Source organism: Lepidochelys kempii, chromosome 1 (genome assembly GCF_965140265.1).
Source record: "Lepidochelys kempii isolate rLepKem1 chromosome 1, rLepKem1.hap2, whole genome shotgun sequence".
Lineage (NCBI taxonomy): Eukaryota > Metazoa > Chordata > Testudines > Cheloniidae > Lepidochelys > Lepidochelys kempii.
Window position 1 is genome coordinate 262,423,119 of NC_133256.1, and position 25,918 is coordinate 262,449,036.

Genomic DNA, 25,918 nt, shown 5'->3' on the forward strand with positions numbered 1-25,918 from the left:
CCTTAAAAGGTGGGAGGGTCCCAGAGCTCAGGCTCCAGCCTGAGCCAGAAAGTCTACACAGCAATGAAACAACCCTGCAACCTGAGCCCCCAGGACCTGAGTCAGCTGGCACAGGCCAGCCCCAGGTTTGTCTTTGCTGTGTAGACCTAGCCTTAGGTATCGTTCCCCCACGTGTGCAATGAGACTAATGATGCTTACCAGCCAATGCCTGGAGAACTCCACACTGAACCTCCCCCCGAGAACAGGTTCGTATCACAAGATTTCATCTTCCTACTTCTAATTCTAAATTAGGAACATAAATGTTTTCTTGTCTTTCTATCGTATGCACTTATATGGCCCCTGTTGCCATAGTATCTGAGCCCCTCAATGTAATGCTGCCTGCAGTGAATCAAGAGCATGAATACCGCCCTCAGGGCAGACTGATGAACCAGGGTACAAACCCCAGATAGGCTGCGAGTTCTACACTTCGATTTCACCAACCAATTATCAAGTGTAAACTTCTCAGGTGCCATGACAGCCTAAATATAGAGTCACAGGCAGCCTGCTTGGGGACTTCAATCTAAGTCACCACACGGGTGAGCTCACCTCTGTGATAGATGGTCCTTACCCCAAGAATCAAGTTACTTCCAGTCCCAAAGGACAGTCACTTACCCCAGGTCAATTGCACTTTAGATCTCACACCAAAGCCAACACTTGAACCAATCCTATTCTAAACTATCTGAAGGTTTATTAAATAGGAAAAGGAAACCTGAGTTATTCACAAGGTTAAGGCAGGTAAACACAGATACACAAATGAGTTCCAATTTTAAATTTCAAAAGAATAGAAGCTTCTATAATCAGCAAGCTCTATATGTCCTTTAGGGCTAACCCAGTCTAAGCAGCTGGGGAATCTCTTGCTTATGTCTAGAAACACTTTGCCCCCCCCAGAGACCAAGCAGCATAGAGATACCAAGTTCATTTTAAAAAGAAAAGGAGGACTTGTGGCACCTTAGAGACTAACAAATTTATTTGAGCATAAGCTTTCATGAGCTACAGCTCACTTCATCGGATGCATTCAGTGGAAAATACAGTGGGGAGATTTATATAGATAGAGAACATGAAACAATGGGTGTTACCATACACACTGTAAGGAGAGTGATCACTTAAAAAAACAAAAAAAACAGACTCCAAGGAGAGACTGCTGAATTGGAATTAATTTGCAAACTGGATACAATTAACTTAGGCTTGAATAAAGACTGGGAGTGGATGTGTCATTACACAAAGTAAAACTATTTCCCCATGTTTGTTCCTCCCCCCCCACCCTGCACTGTTCCTCAGACATTCTTATGCAACTGCTGGAAATGGCCCACCTTGATTATCACTACAAAAGGTTTTCCTCCCCCGCCCACAACCCCGCTCTCCTGCTTAATAGCTCACCTTAAGTGATCACTCTCATTACAGTGTGTATGGTAACATCCATTGTTTCATGTTCTCTGTGTGTATAAATCTCCCCGCTGTATTTTCCACTGAATGCATCCGATGAAGTGAGTTGTAGCTCACGAAAGCTTATGCTCAAATAAATTGGTTAGTCTCTAAGGTGCCACAAGTACTCCTTTTCTTTTTGCGAATACAGACTAACACTGCTGCTACTCTGAAACCTGTCAAGTTCCTTTTGTTTGGGGCTTTTATCCCCCTCTTGCCATGAATTCTCAGCTGCAAACTCAGTGGATTGGAGGAATCCACTTGCATGATTCATCTTCACTGGGAGGAGACCAGGACAACAAAAGTCCTTTGTCCTCTTGTTGAGGGTACATAGGAAAATTCCACTCCCAATTTCCCACAGTAGTCCTGACCTTTCCTTTTGGGAAGGGTGTAACACCTGTTGAAGATCAGCCCTTCACACTGCTTAATGTCTCTGTCCTGTCTGGTGACTTCCACAGGGACAGATGCTCACAATACAACAGCTCAAACACTTCCTTACAGTATGAGATACAGATGTTATAAGTGAGATCAGTGCATGCAGCAACTTTCAAGCATTCCATAAAGTCTAAATACTAAACACATTCATGTGATTTTAATACTTATTTTAACAATACTAACACACAGTGAGCCAGATGGATTCCAACTATGTGTTTGTCTTTGTTCAAATGAGACATGGGGACCTTGGCATGAGCTGGCACCTGGTCTGCCAGTATCACACTTAAGGCATTTTGTGTTTATTCTCACAATACCCCATTGAGATAGGAAAGTATTATTATCCCCATTTTACAGATGGGGAACTGAAGGAAGTCCCTAGTCCAGGTCACTTAGGAAGTTTTGTGGCAGAGCGGAGAATTAAATCCAGTTCTCCTGAGTCTTAGGCTGCACCACCCCTCTTCTCCTTCCTTTTGGTATTTCAGCACTGGAATTAGGAAGCACAAAGGCAACTGCGAACATGAAAAATGATAGGGGGGTAATATTATCTGAGTTTTATTGAACCTTGGGAAGGGTTTGGATTCCCAAATGAGTTTTGGGTGACCTTTTTGGTCACTTTTTAAATGCAACTGAAATACCTTCATTCCTATTTGCGACCTCTTATGAACTGTAGGGATGGGGGTAGAGGTGGTATAAGACAATGCAAGGAGGCGATCAAGCCTGGATAAAATAAGAACCAGAAAGAAGCTGTGCTAAAACTTGAGCTTCCTGAAGCTTCATGCAAAATGTTAACCACAACATTGTCCAGTCCCCTTTAATCTTCACCCAAACAAGGAGCTGAGCCTCCTGAATTTTTTTGTCCCAAACTTGAACCTGCACCTCTGGACCCTTCACCCAAAACAGTATCTTGAAGGAGCCTTGCCCAGAATGTAAAACCCAAACCTTTGAATGGTCACATCCTTTTAACTTTCAATTAAAGAGTTCCCCAAGTGGCCTTTGTATTCTCCAGGCCAGATAAAAATGAAATATTAAGAAAAACACAAGGAATGGCAGTTCTCTGACCCAGCTGAAAGGAGAAAGTCTTGGAAATCTCACTGGAGTGACATATTTTTGGCTATGTCCACATGACACTTTTGACCAGGGTTTTTGTAATGGTTAGATGAGGAATGGTCATCTTAACTGGTCACAGGTTACAAAGTTCAGTTTGTGTCACACAGCAGCTGTGTTTGTGTGTCCATACCTGGTATACTGCCTCGCCTTGTTTGCCTAATTGCACTCTGGAAACTCTGAGCAGGTATCCTATAGTGCCTCAACAGAGACCAAAGTACTCTGGTGACATGTGCAAAGTGGCACACAGCATGTAGGGCTCTGGGCTGTCCTACCATCCGGCTAGCTGGGAATAAGCAAGACCATCCAAATCAGTTACACAAACGTGATTAGTGTATCATATCAACCCTGTAAAAAAAACCAAAACAACAACGTGTCCTGGCGGGTGACAGGAAGACAGCTGTGTGCCAGTCCAAGCATTTGGCAGGAGCAGAATGCTGCTCGTTAGCCTTTGTTACTAATCAAGTTTGAGCAATGATGTATGAGCACAAACCATGTTTAGAGCCAGCCATGCTGACCTTTGCGCACTCTTTGGTCCCAGTTCCAAGACATGGTAGGTGCAGAATTATTCAGAGAGGTTTCTAAACTATGGAAGCTTTTTCAAGCTTTTTTAGGTCTCAGAGAAGGTTTGAGTGGTCTTCAGGGACTGAGATTTGGGGACAAAGATCTGTGCCGGTTATGCGTCCCAATTGTTTTTTTTCCTCCCTTATAATTAAATTTCCCCCTTAATAATTATTCAAGGGAGTGGCCTGTAGGGAAAAAGAGTGACGTGATTGACAATGATATCTATCCAATCTGCGGTTCCATATTATTTACAAAGGGATAATATTTATTTGGGTTTTGTTAGCTTGGGATTGGTTAACCTCCTGCTTTTGACCGCGTACTGTACAAGATATTAATTAGATCAGTCCATTGGCTCCTTTCTGTTTTATAAATATCTTACTGACTTGGTAACACTAAGAAAAAGAAGTAAGGGGAGATAGGAGAATGTATTCTCCTTTCCTTGAGACTTTCTGTGGGGAATTTTGGTGGCTGATGTCTGATTGGATAAGGTTTTGGTGTTACAAGTGGGTGGGTTCTCAGAACTGCATAACGAGTAAATAAATGGGATGTGTGGCGCAAGAACCCTGAGCATCTCTGGCTTATGCAGGAATTGAGTAAACACTGGAATAATAAGAATTTACAAGATGCCCCAAAACACACTGAGCTGTCAGAAATGCCTCACTCTGCTTTGCGCTGGCTGGCAGGTTATATTCTTCAACTGCAGGCATCACCTTTAATGACTTGGCCAAGACAAATCTGTGACATTTTATTTTGTTGAGTCTAACCTCTGTCCTCACAACACATTGCTCCTTCCCTCTCGCATAGATATATACCATATAAAAATACACTCAGATCTTCCTTTGCTTGCATTTTCTCTCTCCCTCTCTCTCTTTTACACAGATGTGCGCACACACACAATTTCTCTCGCTCTTCTCCTTACACTCACACTGCCTTATGCACACACTTTCTTGAATACACACTCATACCCATTAACTCTCCCATATTCACACTTGTACACATTAACTCTCCCAAATGCACATTGTCTATCACAAACACTTAAAGACATTGCCCCATCCCCCTGGTTTTCCTAGGTCAGCAGGCTATACATCTCCTGCCTTTGTACTCTCAAATCAAGCACTTACCTATAGACATGGAAATGCCTGTTTTATGTGCCCAAGTGTTCATTTGAGCACTGAAATGTAGGCTTTGGACATGTTATTGAGGCACTTATCGTACACTTGAAATTTTAGGCCAGCCCACTTCTCTTTTTCCTCCTCTTTGGGCAATTTATAAAAGCTTATTGGAATGGAGTGGTTTTTAAGTTGTGCTGTTATTTCATTACCCTCTGATGGGCAGGTGAACAGGTTGTGTACTGCTGTGTTTGCAGTTTGGGTACTTCAGCGCTCACACTGTGGTGTTGCTGGGCTGCCATTCCCATCTTAAGCCACATAAATTTACCCCATATAATACAATACGAAAAAATGTTCCTGGCCTACCACTCTATGAGCTCCCCATCTCTTTCATCGGGAACCTTGGGAAGTTATGAGTCAGGCCTGACTCCTTTGTCTATCTGGTCTAGTCTATGCTTTAGGGGTTTATATATTGCTGTGGTTTCTATGTGCTACTATGTTATGGAGAGATGTCTCTTTCACTGACCACTTATTGATAATGTTAACAAATGTTCCTGAATGTGTGTCTGGGATGGATGTGTGCTGGGGATGCCCTTTTGCCTGTAGATCACTAGTGCCAATCCAGCCCCAAGTCTGTCATTTAAATGAAAGTTGTTCCTATCTGCCAGCTTCTTTGGTGGCCTGAGTGAAATGACCTTCTGATCTGAGCCCAGTTCCTCATGAGAATAAGTCCAAACGGCAGAAGCCACCAGCACAAATGGCTCTCTTTGGGCTCCGTGTTGTCATTCTCAGCAGAGAGGCCAAAGAGACCAAATGGACCATAGAGAAAACTGTCCTCTGCCCCTCAGAAATGGGCCGTCTTGATTAGGGCTGAGGTATGAGATTGGGGAGAGAATTTTCTCTTTTGTTGCCAATGTTGTACCTGTTCTGAGGATAAACAGAGGCCATCAGTCCCCTGGGGTATTAATCTGGCATGAAAATGTACTTTAAAAAAAAGAAGGGAAAAAATGGCTGAATTTGTTTCCTGTTTTGAATATGGCGATTCCTCAAGATCACAAGAATGTCAGATGTAGCCCACTCCTGGCATCTGCTGCCAGCTTCTGATCTTCAGGTTCCCATGGGCTGACCCAGCTCCACCAGCTGCTCAACCTTCTGACAGCACACTGGTGCCACCCCACTACAGGACTGTGTTGGCACTGGGAGAGGGTTACGGGGTCACTGCTGCCCCGGAGTGACTTTTTTGTTCCTTTGAACAATTTACTGAATAAACCCACTCTGGGTATTTGCTCTTTTTTAAGTCAGATGAAGGTTTTTAAAAAGCAATAAATGTTTTATGCTGGTTCTAGATGCCATCAAATGCAAAACACCAGAACAGCTTTGATTTTTATCGCATAACCTTTGACACCTAAAAAGGCTCTAATAAGTGCTTTTCCCCCTGTAATTTTAAAATGAAATTCAGTGAAAAGTTGACAGCTGCTGGAGACTCCAGCCCTCTATTTACCCACAGAGCAGGTACACCATGAGCAGCAGCAGGTCATGCTTCCTACACACACACGCCGCCCCCACCATCAATGTACCTCAACTCTGACCTGGAGGCATTGCTTCTAGGAATGAGTGGGGAGTTTGTTCTCAAGGCCCATTCAGACCTGGCCCACTCAACTGAGGCTGCCGAGCAAGATGCTTATTAGTGTCAATTGTGATGGGATGGGCGAAAATGTGAGCAGAGGTGAGACTTTGATGTTTGAAAGCATCATAGGTGGGTTTTTCTGGAATTTCTGTAAGGAATATCTTACCCCGGGTAGTGTGTGTTCTAAGTACATCACCTGGTGGGAGATTGCAATGGCTTCAAAAGAATAACTCCTGTCTGTGGGGTGTACATAGCAACAGCTGAACAAAGGAACCCCCTGCAACAAGGAAGTCCATGTTTACCCAAGAAATGAGAGTAGTGGCTGAAGGGGTAAGATTTTAGTATTTCCTTAAGCAAAAGTAGCATAAATAAAAGTAATAGAATCTCCCTGAAATATCTTCTCATGCATCAGGAAGACAGAGCACCAATTCTTTATCTGCATCTAATCTGTACAGCTATGCCATTTAGTGATTGTGAAAGTGCAGGAGTGATAACACTGGAAAGATTTGAGCTGGATCGTGTTGGAAACTGTTAAATGAGCTTTTCCTTCAAAGCTCTGCTTATGTATGGTCAATCCTGACTTATAGCACCCCCAGCTATTCCAGCAATGGTCCCCTCCACCCAGGGAAACTCAATCCTGACATGCAGCTCTCCTCTTATTTCAGTTTTAGCCCATCTGAGAACAGAGTCTGATTATTATGCCAAAGGGACTCTCCAAACTCATTTCCTGTGTGATCTTCTCTATTGTTGAACCCATTTCCCCAGGGTCTGCCTCTCAAGAAAGTTCTTGCACATGCGAGTGGGCTCAGGCACTCTGGGGGCTTCTTGTCTCCAGACAATACGCTACAGGGTAACTTGGAGAGGGATTGGGCAGTCACGTGTTTCTGTCTTGTTTGTGTCTCCGCAGGTGGGGAAATGGAAGGACAAGAGCCTCCAGATGAAGTATTATGTGTGGCCCCGCTTTGAGCTGTACCCTGATTCTGAGGAGCGTGAGGATGACCATCTGAGTATTGTGACCCTAGAGGAGGCGCCGTTCGTTATTGTGGAGAGTGTGGACCCACTAAGTGGCACCTGCATGAGGAATACGGTCCCCTGCCAAAAGCGCATCGTGACCGAGTAGGCACTCACATGATCTTTCTCCTGCTGGCTCACTGTTCTCCACAAAGCAGGTTGAGCCTTCTTGGCTTGCCTTGACACTCTGCTCCAGCTAAGCCACCTGGGCGCTCTCAACCTGGCCCACGCTGCCTCTTGTCACTGGTACAGCCAGCCAGCCGAGCCCTGCAAGCTTGGCTCGTTTTGCCCCTCAGCAGTGGTACCACAAGCTAGGGCCTTCATGAGGAGTGTGTTCAGGGAGTGAGGGTAGGTGTTCTGGGAATAGAGGGGGGTTAGCAGAGGGAGTTCTCCTCAAACTTAATCCCTTATTATTGTGACTGGTCAGGAACAAGACGGACGAGGAGCCTGATTACGTCAAGAAATGCTGCAAGGGGTTCTGCATTGACATCCTCAAGAAAATCTCCAAGTCTGTCAAATTCACCTATGACCTCTACCTGGTGACCAATGGCAAGCATGGGAAGAAGATCAATGGGACGTGGAATGGAATGATTGGGGAGGTAAGGAATGAAGGGTGGGGCTGAACTTTACCCAGAGGCTGGGCTCTGGAGTCAGAGTCTAGTCCAAGTTCTGATTAGCTCCCCTTCCTGGGAAGGGGCAGATGAGACCTCATAAAAATGAATCCATTGTGGCATGCTCACTGCTGAACAATAGCTATAATCCCTCTCAGTTATTATTTATTATTTTTTACTGTGCCACATGTGTTTGGCACTTTACAATCAAATAAAAGGAGATGTCCTGTGATATCGCCCAAGGTACAACCTGGACTGTTGGACAGCTGTGTCCCCTCAGTTCTCCAGCCTTTCACACTGCTTCACTGTGAGAGCAGCCACTCCTGGCTTGCTCACACACAGCCTTCAACATGTAAATTACCCCAAGCTATAGTGCAAGAGTGCTTCAGACAGACGGCCTTCCACCCTGGAATTATACTTCAGAGTAACACCAGCAAATTCCCAGTCCCAGACTTTCCCCCAGAAATGTGTGTCTTGTACTGCCCAGTACGGTCCTGGACAATGCACGCTCATAGAAAGTCCATCGTTTCATTAATAGAAAATGATATGCACTCATTTTGTTACCTCAGATGTCGTCCCCCAAACACTTCAATCCAAACACACTGGCTTAGATAAAACAATACAACAAGTTTATTAATGACAGAAAGATTTTAAGTGATTACAAGTAATAAGTCATAAAAACAGAATTGGTTACAAAGAAATAAAAGATAAAACACAAACTAATACCTAATTTAGCAAGCTAAGTGAATTTAAAGCAAAAAGATTTCTCACACCACATGCTTACAGCAGTCTAGCTGGCTTCCTTCAGGCAGGACCATTCCCACAGTTCAGTGATGCTTCTTTTGTCTTTCATGTGTGCTTGAAGCCATGAGCAGAGATGAAGGGAGAGAGGTGATTTGGGAACTCTGTTCCTCTTTTTTATATCTCTTCCTCCTCTTTGAGAATCATCTCCAGCTGGGGTTCAGATGGCAGACAGTCTGTTTGCATAGGAACCTTCAGCTGTTCCATTGCCAAGATGTAAATCTCTTGCTCACACCCTTCTTACTGCCAAAGAATGGCTGCTTAATCAGGTGATAGTCTGTTTGATTATGTTGACACCTGGCCTAAGCATCAGTTTGCCTTTTGTCTCTAAGGTTTGTGCTGGGTTTTCTAAATTTGGAACATATCTTATACAGTAGAATTTTATAATTTCACATACAATGTTGCCACACATATTTTACCAGGGCACTAATGTTCAGCAAATTATGAGTTTTCAAATGATACCTCACAAGGCACACTTCGTACAAAATTGATCATGGTCTTATAAAGAAGATGAACATAAGGTTGCTGACTGTCACGTGTCCCTGCACCAAAGAGTTTATGATCTAAATTAAGGCAAGACATATAAGGGATAATGACAGACATTCATAGAAGGAAGAGAAGACAAGAACAACAGAAATAAGATAACTTTCCTTCTAGACAGATGATGTGTTTATCCTGAGAGCTGCACAGGTATACTTTAAATATCATTTTTTTAATATACACAACATTCTTTGAGTAGAAAATTAATATTTATAAGTCTCTTGGAAAAAGTATGTCTTGAAGAGAGATAAGAAAGAGGAAATGATGGAAGTAAGGACAGGGACAGAATTCCAGGCCTAAAGGAATGTATGAAAAGATAGGAGTGGGAGAAGATACTGATGGGGGTGGGGTCCTTAACTATGAGGCATGAGTGGAACCAGCCTCAGTAACTGTCTGTCTTTTTCCTTACCTGAGGTGGTCACCAAGCGGGCCTACATGGCGGTGGGATCCCTCACCATAAATGAGGAGCGTTCAGAGGTGGTGGACTTCTCTGTGCCCTTCATCGAGACAGGAATTAGTGTCATGGTATCACGTAGCAACGGGACTGTCTCACCTTCTGCCTTCCTAGGTAAGCTCTTCTCCTGAGGTGATGGTAAGGGGGAACTAGTGTAATGAAAAAGCAACCAAAGAGTCCTCGTGAGTCTCTGGACAGTCCCGAGGAAGGAGTTTCAGGGAAGGATTTTTTTTCTTCAAGTATTTTTATTTCAAAATCCCAAACAAGCAAAATCCAGGCAAATTCAAATACTCAAGGTCCAGGAGCTCCAGAATATTTGTCAGTCACCTTTAGGCACAGTATTAGCAAGGAGATGACTCACTTACAGCTCTCAGCCTACAGTACACAGTATCACTGTGGGTCTGTCTACACTGCTGTCAGAGGTTAACTGCAGCATGTGGGGCATACCTGACCTAGCTTTAATTTAGCTAACTCCAATAACAATAGCAGTGAGGTTAAGCCCACCCTGGGTGCCTACTTGAATGACTAGCCCATGCTGCCGTGGCTTCATTTCTATTGTTATGGGAGCTAGCTAGATCAAAGCTAGCTTGGGTATGTCTACATTGCTGCAGTCACAGTTCTGATTTTCAGGTAGGTGAGGTGCCCATTGGCTCAGCTAGTATCACTCCCAGTGAGTGTGAGCCAGAAGAAAAGTGGTACAGGTCCTCCTACCAGAACGTGTGCCTGTCCTTAGTGATAACACAATGAGGGTGGTAAGACATGGCTTTAGACATGTCACCCTACAAGGACACATTAACCTAAGCTCTCTTTGGCACAGTATCCAGTGGAAGATAAATATCTACCAGCATTTCTGAAAAAGAGTGGGGCACAATCCCTGTGGTAGGTCAAGATTCCACTCCCCAGTTCTAGTGTCCCAAGGTTGAGAGTGATCACTGAGTGCAGAGTTGCTGCTGTGTTTCCTCAAGCAGTTACTACATTCCTAATATTTACCGCTTAGCTTTATAAAATACGTTGAGATATAGCAAAGAATAAAAGGTGAGCTATAGGATCAGTCTGCTCTCTGACCCTGATTCTGCAAACACTTATCCATATGAAGTTACTCATGTACCTAAGGAAGATTATCTAAACCTCTTTGGGCTGGGAATCTCAGGAGATAATGCTTTTCTTATAAGCTTTCCAGTGTTCTGGCTTTGGCCAGGTCCTGAAATATCACTAGGAAATTTAAAACAGCAGCAGCAACAAAATCAACACAATGTTTTTGAACTTCAAATAGGTTTGGGTTCAAACTTTGACTGAAGGTTGTAGCAGGGTCATATTTGATCTGAACTCACTCAGCCCCATCACTGCCCCTTAAGCTTGGAGCAGGGCAGAAGGCAGCTTCAGTCAAACACTCACAGGACATGAACTGTAGCATTTCTAGTGCAGCCTGCGGGTCTCAGTTGCCAAGCGGCAGGGTGGAACATTGGTAGAACTCCCATAATTCTGGCTGAACTGCAAAAACTTCAGGGATACAGTTTGGTTCAGGCAGGCACCCCAAAATCAAACTGTGTAGCTGAATCATATCCAAACCTGTTTGTTCCCCAGAAATGAGCTGAAGGACTTAATGGGACGAGCATTTCATCATTGCATTTGATAACATCTGGCCCTGCGATGAAAATGGAATAAAAAATGAACTAACTTTTTCCAGGCTCAGAAGCTTTGAGGCTTGATTTGAGGTGGGGGAGTGAAGGTTTTGGAGCTATTTCCTGTTCTGTGCAAACCAGTCCCCCCCGATCCCCAACCTCGACATGGAGCCCTCTGAGTGGGATAGTACGCTGCCTGTGGTGTGTCTGGCATTTCACCCTGTGCCCTGTTTTTCTCCTCTCCTGCCCAGAACCATTCAGTGCTGACGTATGGGTGATGATGTTTGTAATGCTGCTCATAATCTCTGCAGTGGCTGTCTTCGTCTTTGAGTACTTCAGCCCTGTGGGTTACAATCGGTGCCTTGCTGATGGCAGAGGTAAGAGGACCCTTTTCGATTGTAAGTTTCTCGCCCTCCTCATCCCGGCTCCTTAGTCAGTGGGAATTCATTTTCCCCAAGAGATTCCCCTTGGATCTCCATGTGCTGTCTAAGAAGGGAAGGGAGGGAGGTGGGAAGATGACTCTTAAGGTAATAATGGGTATGGATAATGGATAATCAACTTGGCTCAGGAGACTGTTATGTAGAGCCTTTCATCTATAGAGTTCTAACTCCAAACTATTTCTAGCTGGAGGGGAGGGGAAGTGGATGCGGTTATCTAGCACTGCCCCTGCTGTAAAAGCCTTTTTGGAATAATTAGAGGGTCCTGCACTGCCAGTCCACCTTTCGTCAGTGCTACGTTTCACTTTAAAACTTAAAAGCCCAGAGAGAGAAACTCTCCCCTATTATATTCTTCTATGCCCCAGACTTGAAATCCATTACCTGGGCGTGTCCCCACCCCATTTAGTTTTAAAGCTCTTTTGTTGACCAAACGTTGTGAGAGGACTGGGAAAGTGAGACATTGGTTTTCCTGGGGCTGAATGAGGAGTTATTTTGCAGGGCATGGGAGAATGGAGGGGGCAAGTCTGATCTCTCTCTGTGATGCTCAAAAGCCTTCTTCCCTGGGAGAAGAAGAGATGAGTCAGAGAAGAGGACAGAGAGGGATTTTTGCATTAGCAGAGATGGAATGCTCAGCAGTTAAGGTTGCTACTCTCTCCTTAATCTCACTCCATTATGAATTGGTCCTCAACCTAAGGCCTTCTATTTTGTCAGCACACTGGTCACTTAACAACAGCTGAACTCAGATGTTTGTTTGAAAATATGTTCACTTGCCTGCCAAGCCATTGCCTCTAGCTGATTTATACTACCAAGTTAGACAGCACTGACCAAAAAAAAAAAAGAATGTGTAATGGAAATACAGACAGAGACTTAAGTATAACTGTGCCAGTGGGGACTTCTCTAATAACACTGAACTGTGGACAGCATGTATGGGCAGATGCACATATCTAAACAGATGTATGAGCAGATGAAAATAGCTTTGAGGTTAAAGGGAGAGACTAATACAGATGTGCAATCAGCTGCTGATATTAATACAGCTGTGCAGCCAGATGCAGATATTAAACTAGCTGTATGGGCAGATGCAATTAATAGTATGCCTGAATAGTCGTAAATATTACATGTTCGGACAGATGTTTTTGTTACTACAGATGTGTGTAATAGTGCAGAGGTGGATGGCAGGTGCATATGTTACAGTGTTTGCTTGGTTTCAGAGTAACAGCCGTGTTAGTCTGTATCCGCAAAAAGAAAAGGAGGACTTGTGGCACCTTAGAGACTAACCCATTTATTTGAGCATAAGCTTTTGTGAGCTACAGCTCACTTCATCAGATGCATGCTGTGGAAAATACAGTGGGGAGATTTATATACACAGAGAACATGAAATAATGGGTGTTACCATACACACTGTAACAAGAGTGATCAGGTAAGGTGAGCTATCACCAGCAGGAGAGAAAAAAAACCTTTTGTAGTGATAATCAAGGTGGGCCATTTCCATCAGTTGACAAGAATGTCTGAGGAACAGTGGGGGGTGGCAGGGGGATAGTTTTACTTTGTGTAATGACACATCCACTCCAAGCCTAACGTAATGGTGTCCAGTTTGGAAATTAATTCCAATTCAGCAGTCTCTCGTTGGAGTCTGTTTTTGAAGTTTTTTTTGTTGAAGAATTGAGACTTTTAGGTCTGTAATCGAGTGACCAGAGAGATTGAAGTGTTCTCCGACTGGTTTTTGAATGTTATAATTCTTGACGTCTGACTTGGGTCCATTTATTCTTTTACGTAGAGTCTGTCCAGTTTGGCCAATGTACATGGCAGAGGGGCATTGCTTGGTCACTAATGCTCTAGTTAAGGTTACTTTGATACTCCCATCACTGTGTGGTTCTGTGGTTGACAATGCAGTTGTGAAAATATGCAGTGAAATCAGTTGAGAGATTAGTGTTTTAGGGTGGAATTTTCAAATGCACTTACGGGTATGTCTACACTGCAATTAAAAACAGGCAGCTTGCCTGTGCCAGCTGATTCAAGTTTGTGGGGCTCATGCTTAGAGGCTGTTTAATTGCAGTGTAGACGTTCGGACTCAGGCTGCAAGGTGGGAGGGTCCCAGAGCTTGGACTTCAGCCCAAGCCCAAAAGTCTGCTCGGCAATTAAACAGCCCCTTAGCCCAAGCCCCTTAGCTGGAGTCAGCTGGCACAAGTCAGCGGCAGGTGTTTAATTACAATGTAGCTATACCCTTAGTGACCTAGGCACTGATAATCAGTGGGACTTGCGCCCCTAAATTATGAGGGCATTTTGAAAATCCCATTCTTAGCCTCTCTCTCCTCTTTTTTCTTAATAATAAATTAATGCAATGCACAAAACCATGCTAATGTCATATTAGCATTACAGTTATAAGCACTCAGAAAGCCAGGAAGTTCAAAAAAGTATATTTCTCACAATAGCTAACTTGTCTCCATTTCATATGGAGGATCCAATTTTGACAGCTGAGACATCCCCACTGGAGTCAGCTGGAGTTGTGTGTGCACCTCCAAGGGTAGAAGTGGGCCACTTGCACTTAAAGTTATATTTTAAATAAAACAGTTAGTTATCTCGAAGGGCTAAGGTGTAGCTAGCCTGACGTGGGTGGAAGAGAAGGTGCAAGAAATCTTCCCTCCCTTGTGCTCCTCTGTAGAGGTCTGCCCTAGTCACCATAAACAGCACAAAGACTATATCTAAGTGTAGCACCTCTGCTGGCACTAGACGCTCCACCGGTGCGGCAGGTGGGAGTATGGCCCTACCTTTTCAATACTGCACTGTGGGGCCTGGTGGATAGTGCACGGGGCTGGGACTCAGGAGACCTGGGTGCTATTCCTGACTTGGCCACTGGACTTTGGTAGGTGACCTTGGGCAAGTCAGTTCCCCTCTTTGTGCCTCAGTTTAGCTATCTGTAAAATGGGGATAATGATCTGGACCTCCCTGTAAAGTGCTATATAGGAGCTAGATATTGTTACTAAACCAGTTCGCTGAGCTGAGCTGACACCAGAGGGTCACATGTGCAGTGAAGCTCCCACTTAGACAGTTGCTTCCTGAGAAGAACTCTTGGAATAATTCCAATTATAATCTCTCTCCCAACCTTATGGGGGCAAACTCCAGTCTGTCTCTCAGAGATCTCTAGCACTGTGTCTAGTATATGCAGTGTGGAAGAGATAAGGTTGCCATAAGAACCTTACACTTTTCATATTCTGAGTTTTCAAAATGATAAGCTGAGTGCTCCATTCCCAGATGCGTTTGTTATAGTTAGCGTGAGGTTCTACTCTGAAAAGTGACTATGTAAAAATAGCCCCTTCTTGCATGGCAGATCTGTTCCTTGCATGTCAGATTCAGAGTCAGAGCTGCCGACTTTCTGAAAAAGTAAGATCTGTCTGGTTTTTTACTACTGTCTGCCCCTCAGAGCCAACGCAGCTCAGGGAGATAGAGCTGGGCTCTGCATCATCAACATAATGGCAAAGGGAGATCCATTTGTAGGGCTACCTGTGCAACCCTGTGGTCTTCAGGTTGGGCACTTACTTATGCCTGGGCCAACCCACTAAGGGTGCTAGTTTGCGTGCGCATCCCTGAGGGAGTAATTGGCGGGCAGTGGTGTTGAACAGCTGTAAGAGAGGGCAGAATTCATCTGGCAGAATCTTTATTGCTAGTGATGATGCCCAAAGCAGAAAGGAACAGTTTGACTTTCAGATTCCAGAGCCAGTTAGGAGTTAGAAAAAAGCATCTTTTTTCCTTGTAAACTGTACTAATTTGTCAACAAAATCCTGGAGACATGATAAACATGGAAGTCCACGTTGCCATTTATTACAAAGTCACTTTTCAGAGTGAGGCTGCACTTTAGTGCCACTGCAGGGACACATGTGAGTGCATTACAGCTGTGGGAACAGACAGAAATATTAATCCAGTGATCAAGTTGCATGAGTAAGTAGAACTGCAGATTGCTTCTCCTGAGGTTTTCACTGCCTGTGTTTTATTCCTTGGTCACTCCAGAGCCAGGTGGACCCTCTTTCACCATTGGCAAAGCTATCTGGTTGCTGTGGGGTCTGGTGTTTAACAACTCGGTGCCAGTGCAGAATCCCAAAGGTACCACTAGCAAGATCATGGTGTCTGTGTGGGCCTTCTTTGCTGTCATCTTCCTGGCCAGTTATACTGCCAACCTGGCTGCCTTCATGATCCAAGAGGAGTACGTGGACCAAGTGTCTGGACTGAGCGACAAAAAGGTAACTGATCCATTCCAAACTTGAAAGCATCTTTCAGCCTCTCTAACCCATTCTAATTGGCAACCAATGCATTGGTGCAGTGTCTGGGATAAACAGTGCTAAGACTGATCACTGAAACATAGTTGCACTTTACATGTTCAAAGCACTGTGCAAAGAACGATGGGGTAACAGTACCGGATATCATGTTATAAAATCTGTGGGCCAGATCCTCTGCTTGTATAAATGAGTAGAGATCTATTGACGTTAGTCCATACACTGATTTACACCAGTGGAGGGTCTGGTCCTGTATTTTAATGCTCACTGTTATAAATAGACACTTAAAAACTCAAAACAGAAATGCTTTTCTTTTCTGAACAGTTTTCTATCCCTTGTTTACACACACTAGTTTTTGTTATCTCAGACTAATCACTTATGCTGGGTGGTACACGTTGGTTTGCTCTGATGTGTGCAGGACAGCGCTCACTGGTTTGTTAGGGTAGGGTTGTTTATGAGCACTAGGCCGTGCACCATGGTTTATTTTTATTATATGGGTACTCATGAGTATGCTGCTGTAGGTTCTTGTTTGTTAGCCTGGAGTTTGTTATTCAACCAAGGGCTGCTCAAACTGTTAATGTTGATAACTACAAAGTAATGCACATTGGAAAACGTAATTCTAACTATACATATACAATGATGGGGTCTAAATTAGCTGTTACCACTCAAGAAAGAGATCTTGGAGTCATTGTGAATAGTTCTCTGAAATCATCCCCTCAATGTGCAGCGGCAGTCAAAAAAGTGAACAGAAAGTTGGGAATGATCAAGAAAGGGATAGATAATAAAACAGAAAATATCATATTGCCTCTGTATAAATCCATGGTATGCCCACACCTTGAATACTGCATGCAGATATGGTTGCCCCATCTCAAAAAGGATATATTGGAATTGGAAAAGGTTCAGAAAAGGGCAAAAAAAAATGATTAGGGGTATAGAACGGCTTCCATATGAGGAGAGATTAATAAGACTGGGACATTTCAGCTTGGAAAAGAGGCAACTAAGGGGGGATATGATAGAGGTCAATAAAATCATGAATGGTATAGAGAAGTAAATAAGGAAGTGTTATTTATTCCTTCGCATAATACAAGAACAAGGGGCCACCAAATGAAATTAATAGGTAGCAGGTTTAAAACAAACACAAGAAAGTATTTTTTCATGCAACGGACAGTCAACCTCTGGAACTCCTTGCCCGAGTATTGTGAAGGCCAATATTATAACAGGTTTCAAAAGGGAGCTAGATAGATTCATAGATGATAGGTCCAGCAATGGCTATTAGCTAGGATGGGCAGGAATGCTGTCCCTAGCCCCTGTTTGCCAGAAGCTGGGATTGGGTGACAGGGCAGGGATCACTTGATGATAACCTGTCCGTTCATTCCCTTTGGGGCACCTGCCATTGGCCACTGTCAGAGGACAGGATACTGGGCTTGATGGACCTTTGGTTTGACCCAGTATGGCTGTTCTTATGATTTATTGCTGTAGGGTGGCCTCTAAACATGAAGCTGCAAACCCTTTTGTTATCATATGATGACTAGTGAGAACTTGACTCTACACACTGGCTTGCTATTGCAAACCTGGCTTGTTATTGTCAAGGCCCCATCTATTCCATGACAAGATAGACTCAGTTCTGGGGCCAGGTCCCCTAGTGTAGGCAATACTTCTGTGCAGCAGCCTGGAAGTTCTGTGACAGATTCATGTACATTTTTTTAAAATAGCATTTTTAAAGGAATGAAATACGTCAATGAATAACCCCAATCCATACAGTAGCCCTTGTGGTGTTTGTTTTGATAATATTTTCACTTTGTTTCATGCTGTCTCCACATTCTCACATTTCAGCTTTTTGTATTGACAACATGTTACTGCAGGCTAGAAGCAGTCAGGCAGAAAGCTGGAAGTTTTGGTAGCTGGGTAAGGGATAATTGGGGCTTTTGACACCAGAGAAAGGCTGGGCATTGTACAGGATTGTGGGATAAACATGCTAGCTGGAAGTTTCTACTAAAATGATCATCACTAAAACAGTTAAGTGTTGCCATTAATGTATTGTTATTAGGTTTCACCATTAACAACCCATTGAACTGAGTGCACCTCCAAGTCTTGTTTCAGGATGCCTGCAGACTCAGGAAGACAACTACTCATCTGTTTGCACTCTATGCGTATTTTTAAGGTATTCTTCACACCCATGAGGAGGTGTGTATAAAATATGAAGTTGATTCTGAGGCAAATTACACAGCTTCAGATTCATGGAGGGCACTGGACCTTGGCCATATTGTTGAGGATGTTATTGTAGGGTTGCTGGAATGAAGTGGGTCTGGGTACTCTTTCTCCCACTTTGTTTATACATTTATAATTGTTTTGGATATTTTCTACACAACAACCCAAGTTTATCAGAACAGAGAAGATAGACAGAACATGCTCAGCTAATCAGTGTGTCACACAAAAATGGCTTTCAGTGCCGATGGTGCATTGGGGTTAGAATTGCAAAGTTTTGCAACAAAATCTGGAACCAGGTGCAACTGGCCTAGCAACAATTCAGGGGTTTCATATCATCTCAGGCCCAAGCTTTACTCTGCAATGTACCCTGCCAATGCCAAGTGAGGGGGAGGCCAGGAAAGCTCTACTTCAGCCAAAAGCCCTCTAAGTAAATAAGCTAGGACTACATCTTAATAGATTTTCACTCACTTCACACCTGAAGAGGCACAAAGAAGCAATGACAGAATTTTCAAGCAGCAATCCATATGTCCTTGAGCAGTTGTTAAATGCCCTAGTCTATCTGGTTGAAATTCACCCCTGTGCAGAGGGCCCCCCACAAAGTTCATATATCACTTATGACCCACTTACACTCTCAATACAGGGTTTAAATAGAACTCGAATGCTGCATTGTCCCAGTTGGTTAGGCAGAAGGGATACTGTGAGGAGACAATAGCTGACAAACCAAAGAAAGCCAAGAAGAGAACAAATGTAAATCCTTGCAAGGAGTCAAGGGCACCTAGGCTTCCTGGGAGTCTCTTTCGCCAACATGCTAAATCATGGAAATCTTGCCCTTGGCAGTCACTGGGGCAGCAAAAACCTCCTAGCCGGTCACATTTTCTGGAGAGGGACAGGCGCCTCTAGCAAGACATAGGTCAGGGGACAAAATAGCCCAAGCTAATGCTGAGGGTCTGGTCACTGTAAGGGATATTGGCCTTCCTCTCGGAGACTTCTTGAACCTGCTAGCAAAAGCCTTTAATAGCATGAAGATCGTAGGTTGAGAATCCCAGCACCTTAACTGTGGAGGAGTCCAACATGCCAGATGTAATAAGAAGGAAAAAGAGACTATCACCAACTGTGGCTTTCTATCATCGGTCAAGTTCAAGGCAACTACTGTTGAGTACATTTCCACTGATAGTGTCTCCTTGGATGTAAGGATCTGCTCTAGAAAAAGTGCTAGACCAGGGGTGGGCAAACTACGGCCCATGGGCTGGATCGCCAGCCATTTTAAGCTGGTCCTTGAGCTCCTGCTGAGGAACGGGGTCTAGGGCTTACCCCACTCTAGCCGGGGAGCAAGCTCAGGGTCCGCTCCACACGGCTCCCGGAAGCAGCCACATGGCCCTGCTCTGGTGGTCCAGCCGGTGAGCAGGGTTGGGGGCCACTCCATGCAGCTCCCGGAAGCCACGGCATGGCCCCCCTCCGGCTCCTGTGCGCTCCAATAGCCCCGTTCCAATGTCCCCCTCCAGTGCTCCAATGGAAGCTGTAGGGCCAGTGCCTGCAGACAGGGCAGCGTGCAGAGCCGCCTGGCTACCCCTCAGTGTAGAAGCTGGAGAAGGGACATGCCGCTGCTTCCAGAAGCCGCTTGAGGTAAGGGCCACCTGGAGCCTGCACCCCTGAGCCTCTCCCCACACCCCAACCCTCTGCCCCAGCCCTGATCCCCCTCCTGCCCATGCAGGAGGGGGCTTCGGGCTGGGGTGAGGGAATGGTGGGTGAAGGCTCTGGCTGGGGGTGCGGGCTCTGGGGTGGGGCTGGGGATGAGGAGTTTGGGGTGTAGGAGGGTGCTCTGCCTCAGTTCCAGCCTAGAGCACCCTCCTACACCCCAAACTCCTCATCCCAAGCCCCACCCCAGAGCTCGCACCCACAACCAGAGCCCTCACCCCTCCACCCCCCATTCTCCCAGCCTGAAGCCCCCTCCTGCACCCTGAACTCCTCATTTCTGGCCCCACCCTGGAGCCCGCACCCCCAACCAGAGCCCTCACCTCCTCCCTCACCCCAACCCCAATTTTGTGAGCATTCATGGCCCGCCATACAATTTCTATTCCCAGATGTGTCCCTGGGCCAAAAAGTTTGCCCACCCCCATGCTATACTCTGTTTTGTCTTCCCCAGACCTCTCTCTCCAGCAGCCCCTAATAATATCAATTTAAATAAACTGTTCAGGAAGGACAGGGAGGCCAGAAAAGGTGGGGGAGTTGCACTGTATGTAAGGGAACAGTATGACTGCTCAGAGCTCAAGTATGAAACTGCAGAAAAACCTGAGAGTCTCTGGATTAAGTTTAGAAGCGTGAGCAACAAGGGTGATGTCATGGTGAGAGTCTGCTATAGACCACCGGACCAGGGAGATGAGGTGGAGGAGGCTTTCTTCCGGCAACTCGCAGAAGCTACTAGATCGCACGCCCTGGATCTCATGGGCGACTTCAATCATCCTGATATCTGCTGGGAGAGCAATACAGCGGTGCACAGACAATCCAGGAAGTTTTTGGAAACTGTAGGGGACAATTTCCTGGTGCAAGTGCTGGAGGAACCAACTAGGGGCGCAGCTCTTCTTGACCTGCTGCTCAGAAACCGGGAAGAATTAGTAGGGGAAGCAAAAGTGGATGGGAACCTGGGAGGCAGTCACCATGAGATGGTCGAGTTCAGGATCCTGACACAAGGAAGAAAGGAAAGCAGCAGAATACGGACCCTGGACTTCAGAAAAGCAGACTTTGACTCCCTCAGGGAACTGATGGGCAGGATCCCCTGGGAGAATAACATGAGGGGGAAAGGAGTCCAGGAGAGCTGGCTGTATTTTAAAGAATCCTTATTGTGGTTACAGGGACAAACTATCCCGATGTGTCGAAAGAATAGTAAATATGGCAGGCGACCAGCTTGGCTTAACAGTGAAATCCTTGCTGATCTTAAACACAAAAAAGCGGCTTACAAGAAGTGGAAGATTGGACAATTGACGAGGGATGAGTATAAAAATATTGCTCGGGCATGTAGGAATGAAATCAGGAAGGCTAAATCACACCTGGAGTTGCAGCTAGCAAGAGATATTAAGAGTAACAAGAAGGGTTTCTTCTGGCAACAAGAAGAAAGCCAAGGAAAGTGTGGGCCCCTTACTGAATGAGGGAGGCAACCTAGTGACAGAGGATGTGGAAAAAGCTAATGTACTCAATGCTTTTTTTGCCTCTGTCTCCACGAACAAGGTCAGCTCCCAGACTACTGCACTGGGCAGCACAGCATGGGAAGGAGGTGGCCAGCCCTCTGTGGAGAAAGAAGTGATTCGGGACTATTTAGAAAAGCTGGACGTGCACAAGTCTATGGGGCCGGATGCGTTGCATCCGAGAGTGCTAAAGGAATTGGCGGATGTGATTGCAGAGCCATTGGCCATTATCTTTGAAAAATCATAGCGATCGGGGGAAGTCCCGGAAGACTGGAAAAAGGCTAATGTAGTGCCCATCTTTAAAAAAGAGAAGAAGGAGGATCCTGGGAACTACAGACCAGTCAGCCACACCTCAGTCCCCGGAAAAATCATGGAGCATGTCCTCAAGGACTCAATTCTGAAGCACTTAGAGGAGAGGAAAGTGATCAGGAACAGTCAGCATGGATTCACCAAGGGAAAGTCATGCCTGACTAATCTAATTGCCTTCTATGATGAGATAACTGGTTCTGTGAATGAAGGGAAAGCAGTGGACATGTTATTCCTTGACTTTAGCAAAGCTTTTGACACGGTCTCCCACAGTATTCTTGTCAGCAAGTTAAAGAAGTATGGGCTGGATGGATGCACTACAAGGTGGGTAGAAAGTTGGCTAGATTGTCGGGCTCAACGGGTAGTGATCAATGGCTCTATGTCTAGTATCTATGTCTAGCCATTATCTAGCGGAGTGCCCCAAGGGTCGGTCCTGGGGTCGGTTTTGTTCAATATCTTCATTAATGATCTGGAGGATGGTGTGGATTGCACCCTCAGCAAGTTTGCGGATGACACTAAACTGGGAGGCGTGGTAGATATGCTGGAGGGTAGGGATAGGATACATAGGGACCTAGACAAATTGGAGGATTGGACCAAAAGAAATCTGATGAGGTTCAAGAAGGAGAAATGCAGAGTCCTGCACTTAGGACGGAAGAATCCAATGCACCGCTACAGACTAGGGACCGAATGGCTAGGCAGCAGTTCTGCAGAGAAGGACCTAGGGGTGATAGTGGACGAGAAGCTGGATATGAATCAACAGTGTGCCCTTGTTGCCAAGAAGGCCAATGGCATTTTGGGGTGTATAAGTAGGGGCATTGCCAGCAGGTCGAGGGACGTGATCATTCCCCTCTATTCGACACTGGTGAGGCCTCATCTGGAGTACTGTGTCCAGTTTTGGGCCCCACACTACAAGAAGGATGTGGAGAAATTGGAGAGAGTCCAGCGAAGGGCAACAAAAATGATTAGGGGTCTGGAACACATGACTTAGAATCATAGAATCATAGAATCATAGAATATCAGGGTTGGAAGGGACCCCAGAAGGTCATCTAGTCCAACCCCCTGCTCAAAGCAGGACCAATTCCCAGTTAATCCACTTATGAGGAGAGGCTGAGGGAACTGGGATTGTTTAGTCTACAGAAGAGAAGAATGAAGGGAGATTTGATAGCTGCTTTTAAGTACCTGAAAGGTGGATCCAAAGAGGATGGATCTAGACTATTCTCAGTGATAGCAGATGACAGGACAAGGAGTAATGGTCTCAAGTTGCAGTGGGGTAGATTTAGGTTGGATATTAGGAAAAAACTTTTTCACTAGGAGGGTGGTGAAACACTGGAATGTGTTACCTAGGGAGGTGGTGGAATCCCCTTCCTTAGAAGTTTTTAAGGTCAGGCTTGACAAAGCCCTGGTTGGGATGATTTAGTTGGGGATTGGACCTGCTCTGGGCAGGGGTTGGACTAGATGACCTCCAGAGGTCCCTTCCAACTCTGATATTCTATGATTCTATGATTCTAAATGACCCAGTCTTGTAGAGACTGTCTTCTTCAGGACCTCTCCTAACGTTTTTCTTCAGAGGCCCTGCTAGTGCTATGCAAGGATCTTACCAAACTTCTAAAGTTCACCCCCCTTTCTCCTCTGCCTGATGCTGATTTGCTCCCTGCTGTCTCTGAGGCGAATAAGCTTGACAGTTCTACTCTTTTCTAGCCTGCTATCCAAAAATTAAGACATGGGCTGCTCACTGTACTTCATCTGTTAATTCCTCCAGATGATAAGGCTTCCTGCTTATAAAATCATGTTCTGTGTTGTGGTCCCTAAAGTAGATTCAGTTGTAGCCAATTTGGGGGAGGGAAATCCACTATCCATTGAAAGAAATGTTGGCTCCGAGAATCCCCTAAGCAAATGTGTGGATGATCTTTTAAAAAGGTCCCAAGAAGTCTCCTATTGCCATTTAACCCTTTCCATTCACCCACTCTACTCAGAGAGGGCTGTGAGTGACTCACTGAACTACACTGCTCTGCCGGGAACTGTCGACATTGCCGTTAACCCAGGTGATTGTTACCTTGGTCTGACCATCCGGGTCAGCCTGGCCTAGGTGTGCACATCCCCACAGTAAAGCCTGATCCACACTACTGGACCTTCACTATTTCTGCACTTGCCCTAATGTGTCATTGGGTATATCCTATGGTTCTTTGTGCTGAGACAGGCTAGGTTTTTTTCCCAGTCAATTGTGTCAATTGCAGGAGAACGTCTCTGTCCCTTAGAGGGCAGTTGTGGGAAGGGAATGGAGAACTGTCATCATGCAAGTGATTTAGCCTGTGTCCTCACTGCAAAGTGGGTGGATTTCTACCTGAGTGAAAGCCTCCACTCTAATTCTAGCCTACAGCCCCCGATGCACCAGCTAGCTTGGGTGGACAGCACCATTAAACTCAGGTGAGATTGTTTTGTGTGTGTGGATGAGAAAGGAATTAAGGGCAACACCCGAGTAAGAGTCCAAGTTAGCTCATACCCTTAGAGAGGAAATTCTCTGCCCTTCTGGTTCATTCAGCCGGTGGAACCCAGGCTGTCTTCCTGGTGATGTGAAGTTGCGCTAGAGGAGCATCATAGCACAAAACTCAGTGCAAGCCATAAATGCTTACTCTTCAGGGCTCACTGAGGAGAGGCTGAGGCCAGCTGTGAGACAGTAGACTCTCACCATCACATAGAAAGTTCAGTGGATGTTTTCCTGAGTTATGATCAGCTCCTTGGCTCTGGGCACAATTTATTAACAACCTTTTCCTTGCAGCACCCTCCTTCCTGGCTGTTCCTGGGGTATTACACTCCACTGGCCATCCAGCTGCGGGTTGCACATGAACTATGTTCTCTCAGTCTTCTCTCAGGTTGCTAAGGTGGCTGGGCCCTCTGGCCAAACCCCAAAGTCCATCCCTTCCAGGGTATTGTCTCCTCTCCTTGCCACAGCACTCCCTCAGCAACAGCACTTCTTCAACCTCACACCCTTCTTGGGTGTCTTCAGCAGCAACACCATCCCTCCCTGTTACAGCCCTGCTTGCAGGAGTAGGAACAGGCAGCTTCCAGCAACCAGCCTCTTTCCTCTCCCAGGACTCCTCTTTTTGTGCCCCACAGCAGTCCTGGCTCTTGGCCACCAGGGAGGCAAGCCAAAATTGGCCCAGGTGCTGCTGAGTCCACAACCTTCTTAAAAGACCAGCTCAGCCTGTGAGACCAGGACACCTGGCAGGTGCACTGAGCTAGAGTCTCTCCTGAGCTAAGATCTGCTTGATGCTACACAGGGGAGTTGGGATCTGGCTACAGCTCCCGGATTCTCCAGTGGCGGTGGCTGCAGTGTAAATGAATGAAGCCTAGGGGCTGCTGCTATCATGGTGAGAGGCAGCATTTGGTCCCTATGGGACCATATTCCAGCTGTAAATTGGCATTGTGGAGCACATCTTATACCTTTCTCCATTTGTCCACATAATCCGGCATGCCCACCTGCCGTGCCCCTCCATCCTCTGACTGTTGGGGCAGTTGGTGTCAGAGCCAACTCTGAGGGCTTTATCCCAGCTGAAAATTCCCCTCTGTCTGGGGATGTTCAGCTTGGCAGCTATGGTCAGATTCTGGCTCCTTTGTGATACGATCTGAGCAGCACAAAGGGGTCAGAACAGCAGCAGTGAATCTTGCCCTCTGATTCATACTCAAGGCTGGCAATCATTGCTCTCAATTTAGGAGCCACTGGGAAGGCCCTGTTTGCCGTCACGGAGTCTTTCTTTCAGGGCCGACTCTAGTCACCAGCTAAGCAAGCTGGTGCCTGGGGCGGCGCTGCTGAAGGGGAGGCACTCTGGCAGCAGCCCCGACGGCAATTTGGCTGCAGCTCCCTCCGATGTTCCTGTTCTCTCCGGCAGCGGCATATTCGGCAGGAGTTTTGGGTTTTTTTGCTGCTCGGGGCGGCAAAAAACATAGAGCTGGCTCTGCTTTCTTTCATGCAGGCCAGGAAGTCCTAGTCTGGACAGACAACTCAGCAATTGTGGCCTGCTTGAACTACCAGGAAGTGCTCAAAGTCCAAGCTTCTACTTTAGCGAGGTCAGTAGAAATCTAACCGCTCTGCGGGCTCTCCTCTTCCAGGGAGGTAAATCTCCTCACAGGAGTCCATGCGTTCCAGTTCCTAGTGTCCCGATAGGGTCTACCCCTCTTGTAGCTGT

The 25,918-nt window shown here is 45.7% G+C and overlaps 1 protein-coding gene across 1 annotated transcript in view; it reads left to right on the top strand.

The window, feature by feature from the left end:
- The window catches only part of GRIN2B (glutamate ionotropic receptor NMDA type subunit 2B), a 276,730-nt gene that overhangs the window by 223,350 nt on the left and 27,462 nt on the right, over positions 1-25,918 (top strand). Inside the window, exons 5-9 of the mRNA XM_073327319.1 lie at positions 7,208-7,416; positions 7,739-7,910; positions 9,678-9,831; positions 11,591-11,716; positions 15,779-16,008. Of these exons, the coding sequence (XP_073183420.1) occupies positions 7,208-7,416; positions 7,739-7,910; positions 9,678-9,831; positions 11,591-11,716; positions 15,779-16,008 (891 nt within the window). The remainder of the gene's footprint in view (positions 1-7,207; positions 7,417-7,738; positions 7,911-9,677; positions 9,832-11,590; positions 11,717-15,778; positions 16,009-25,918) is intronic.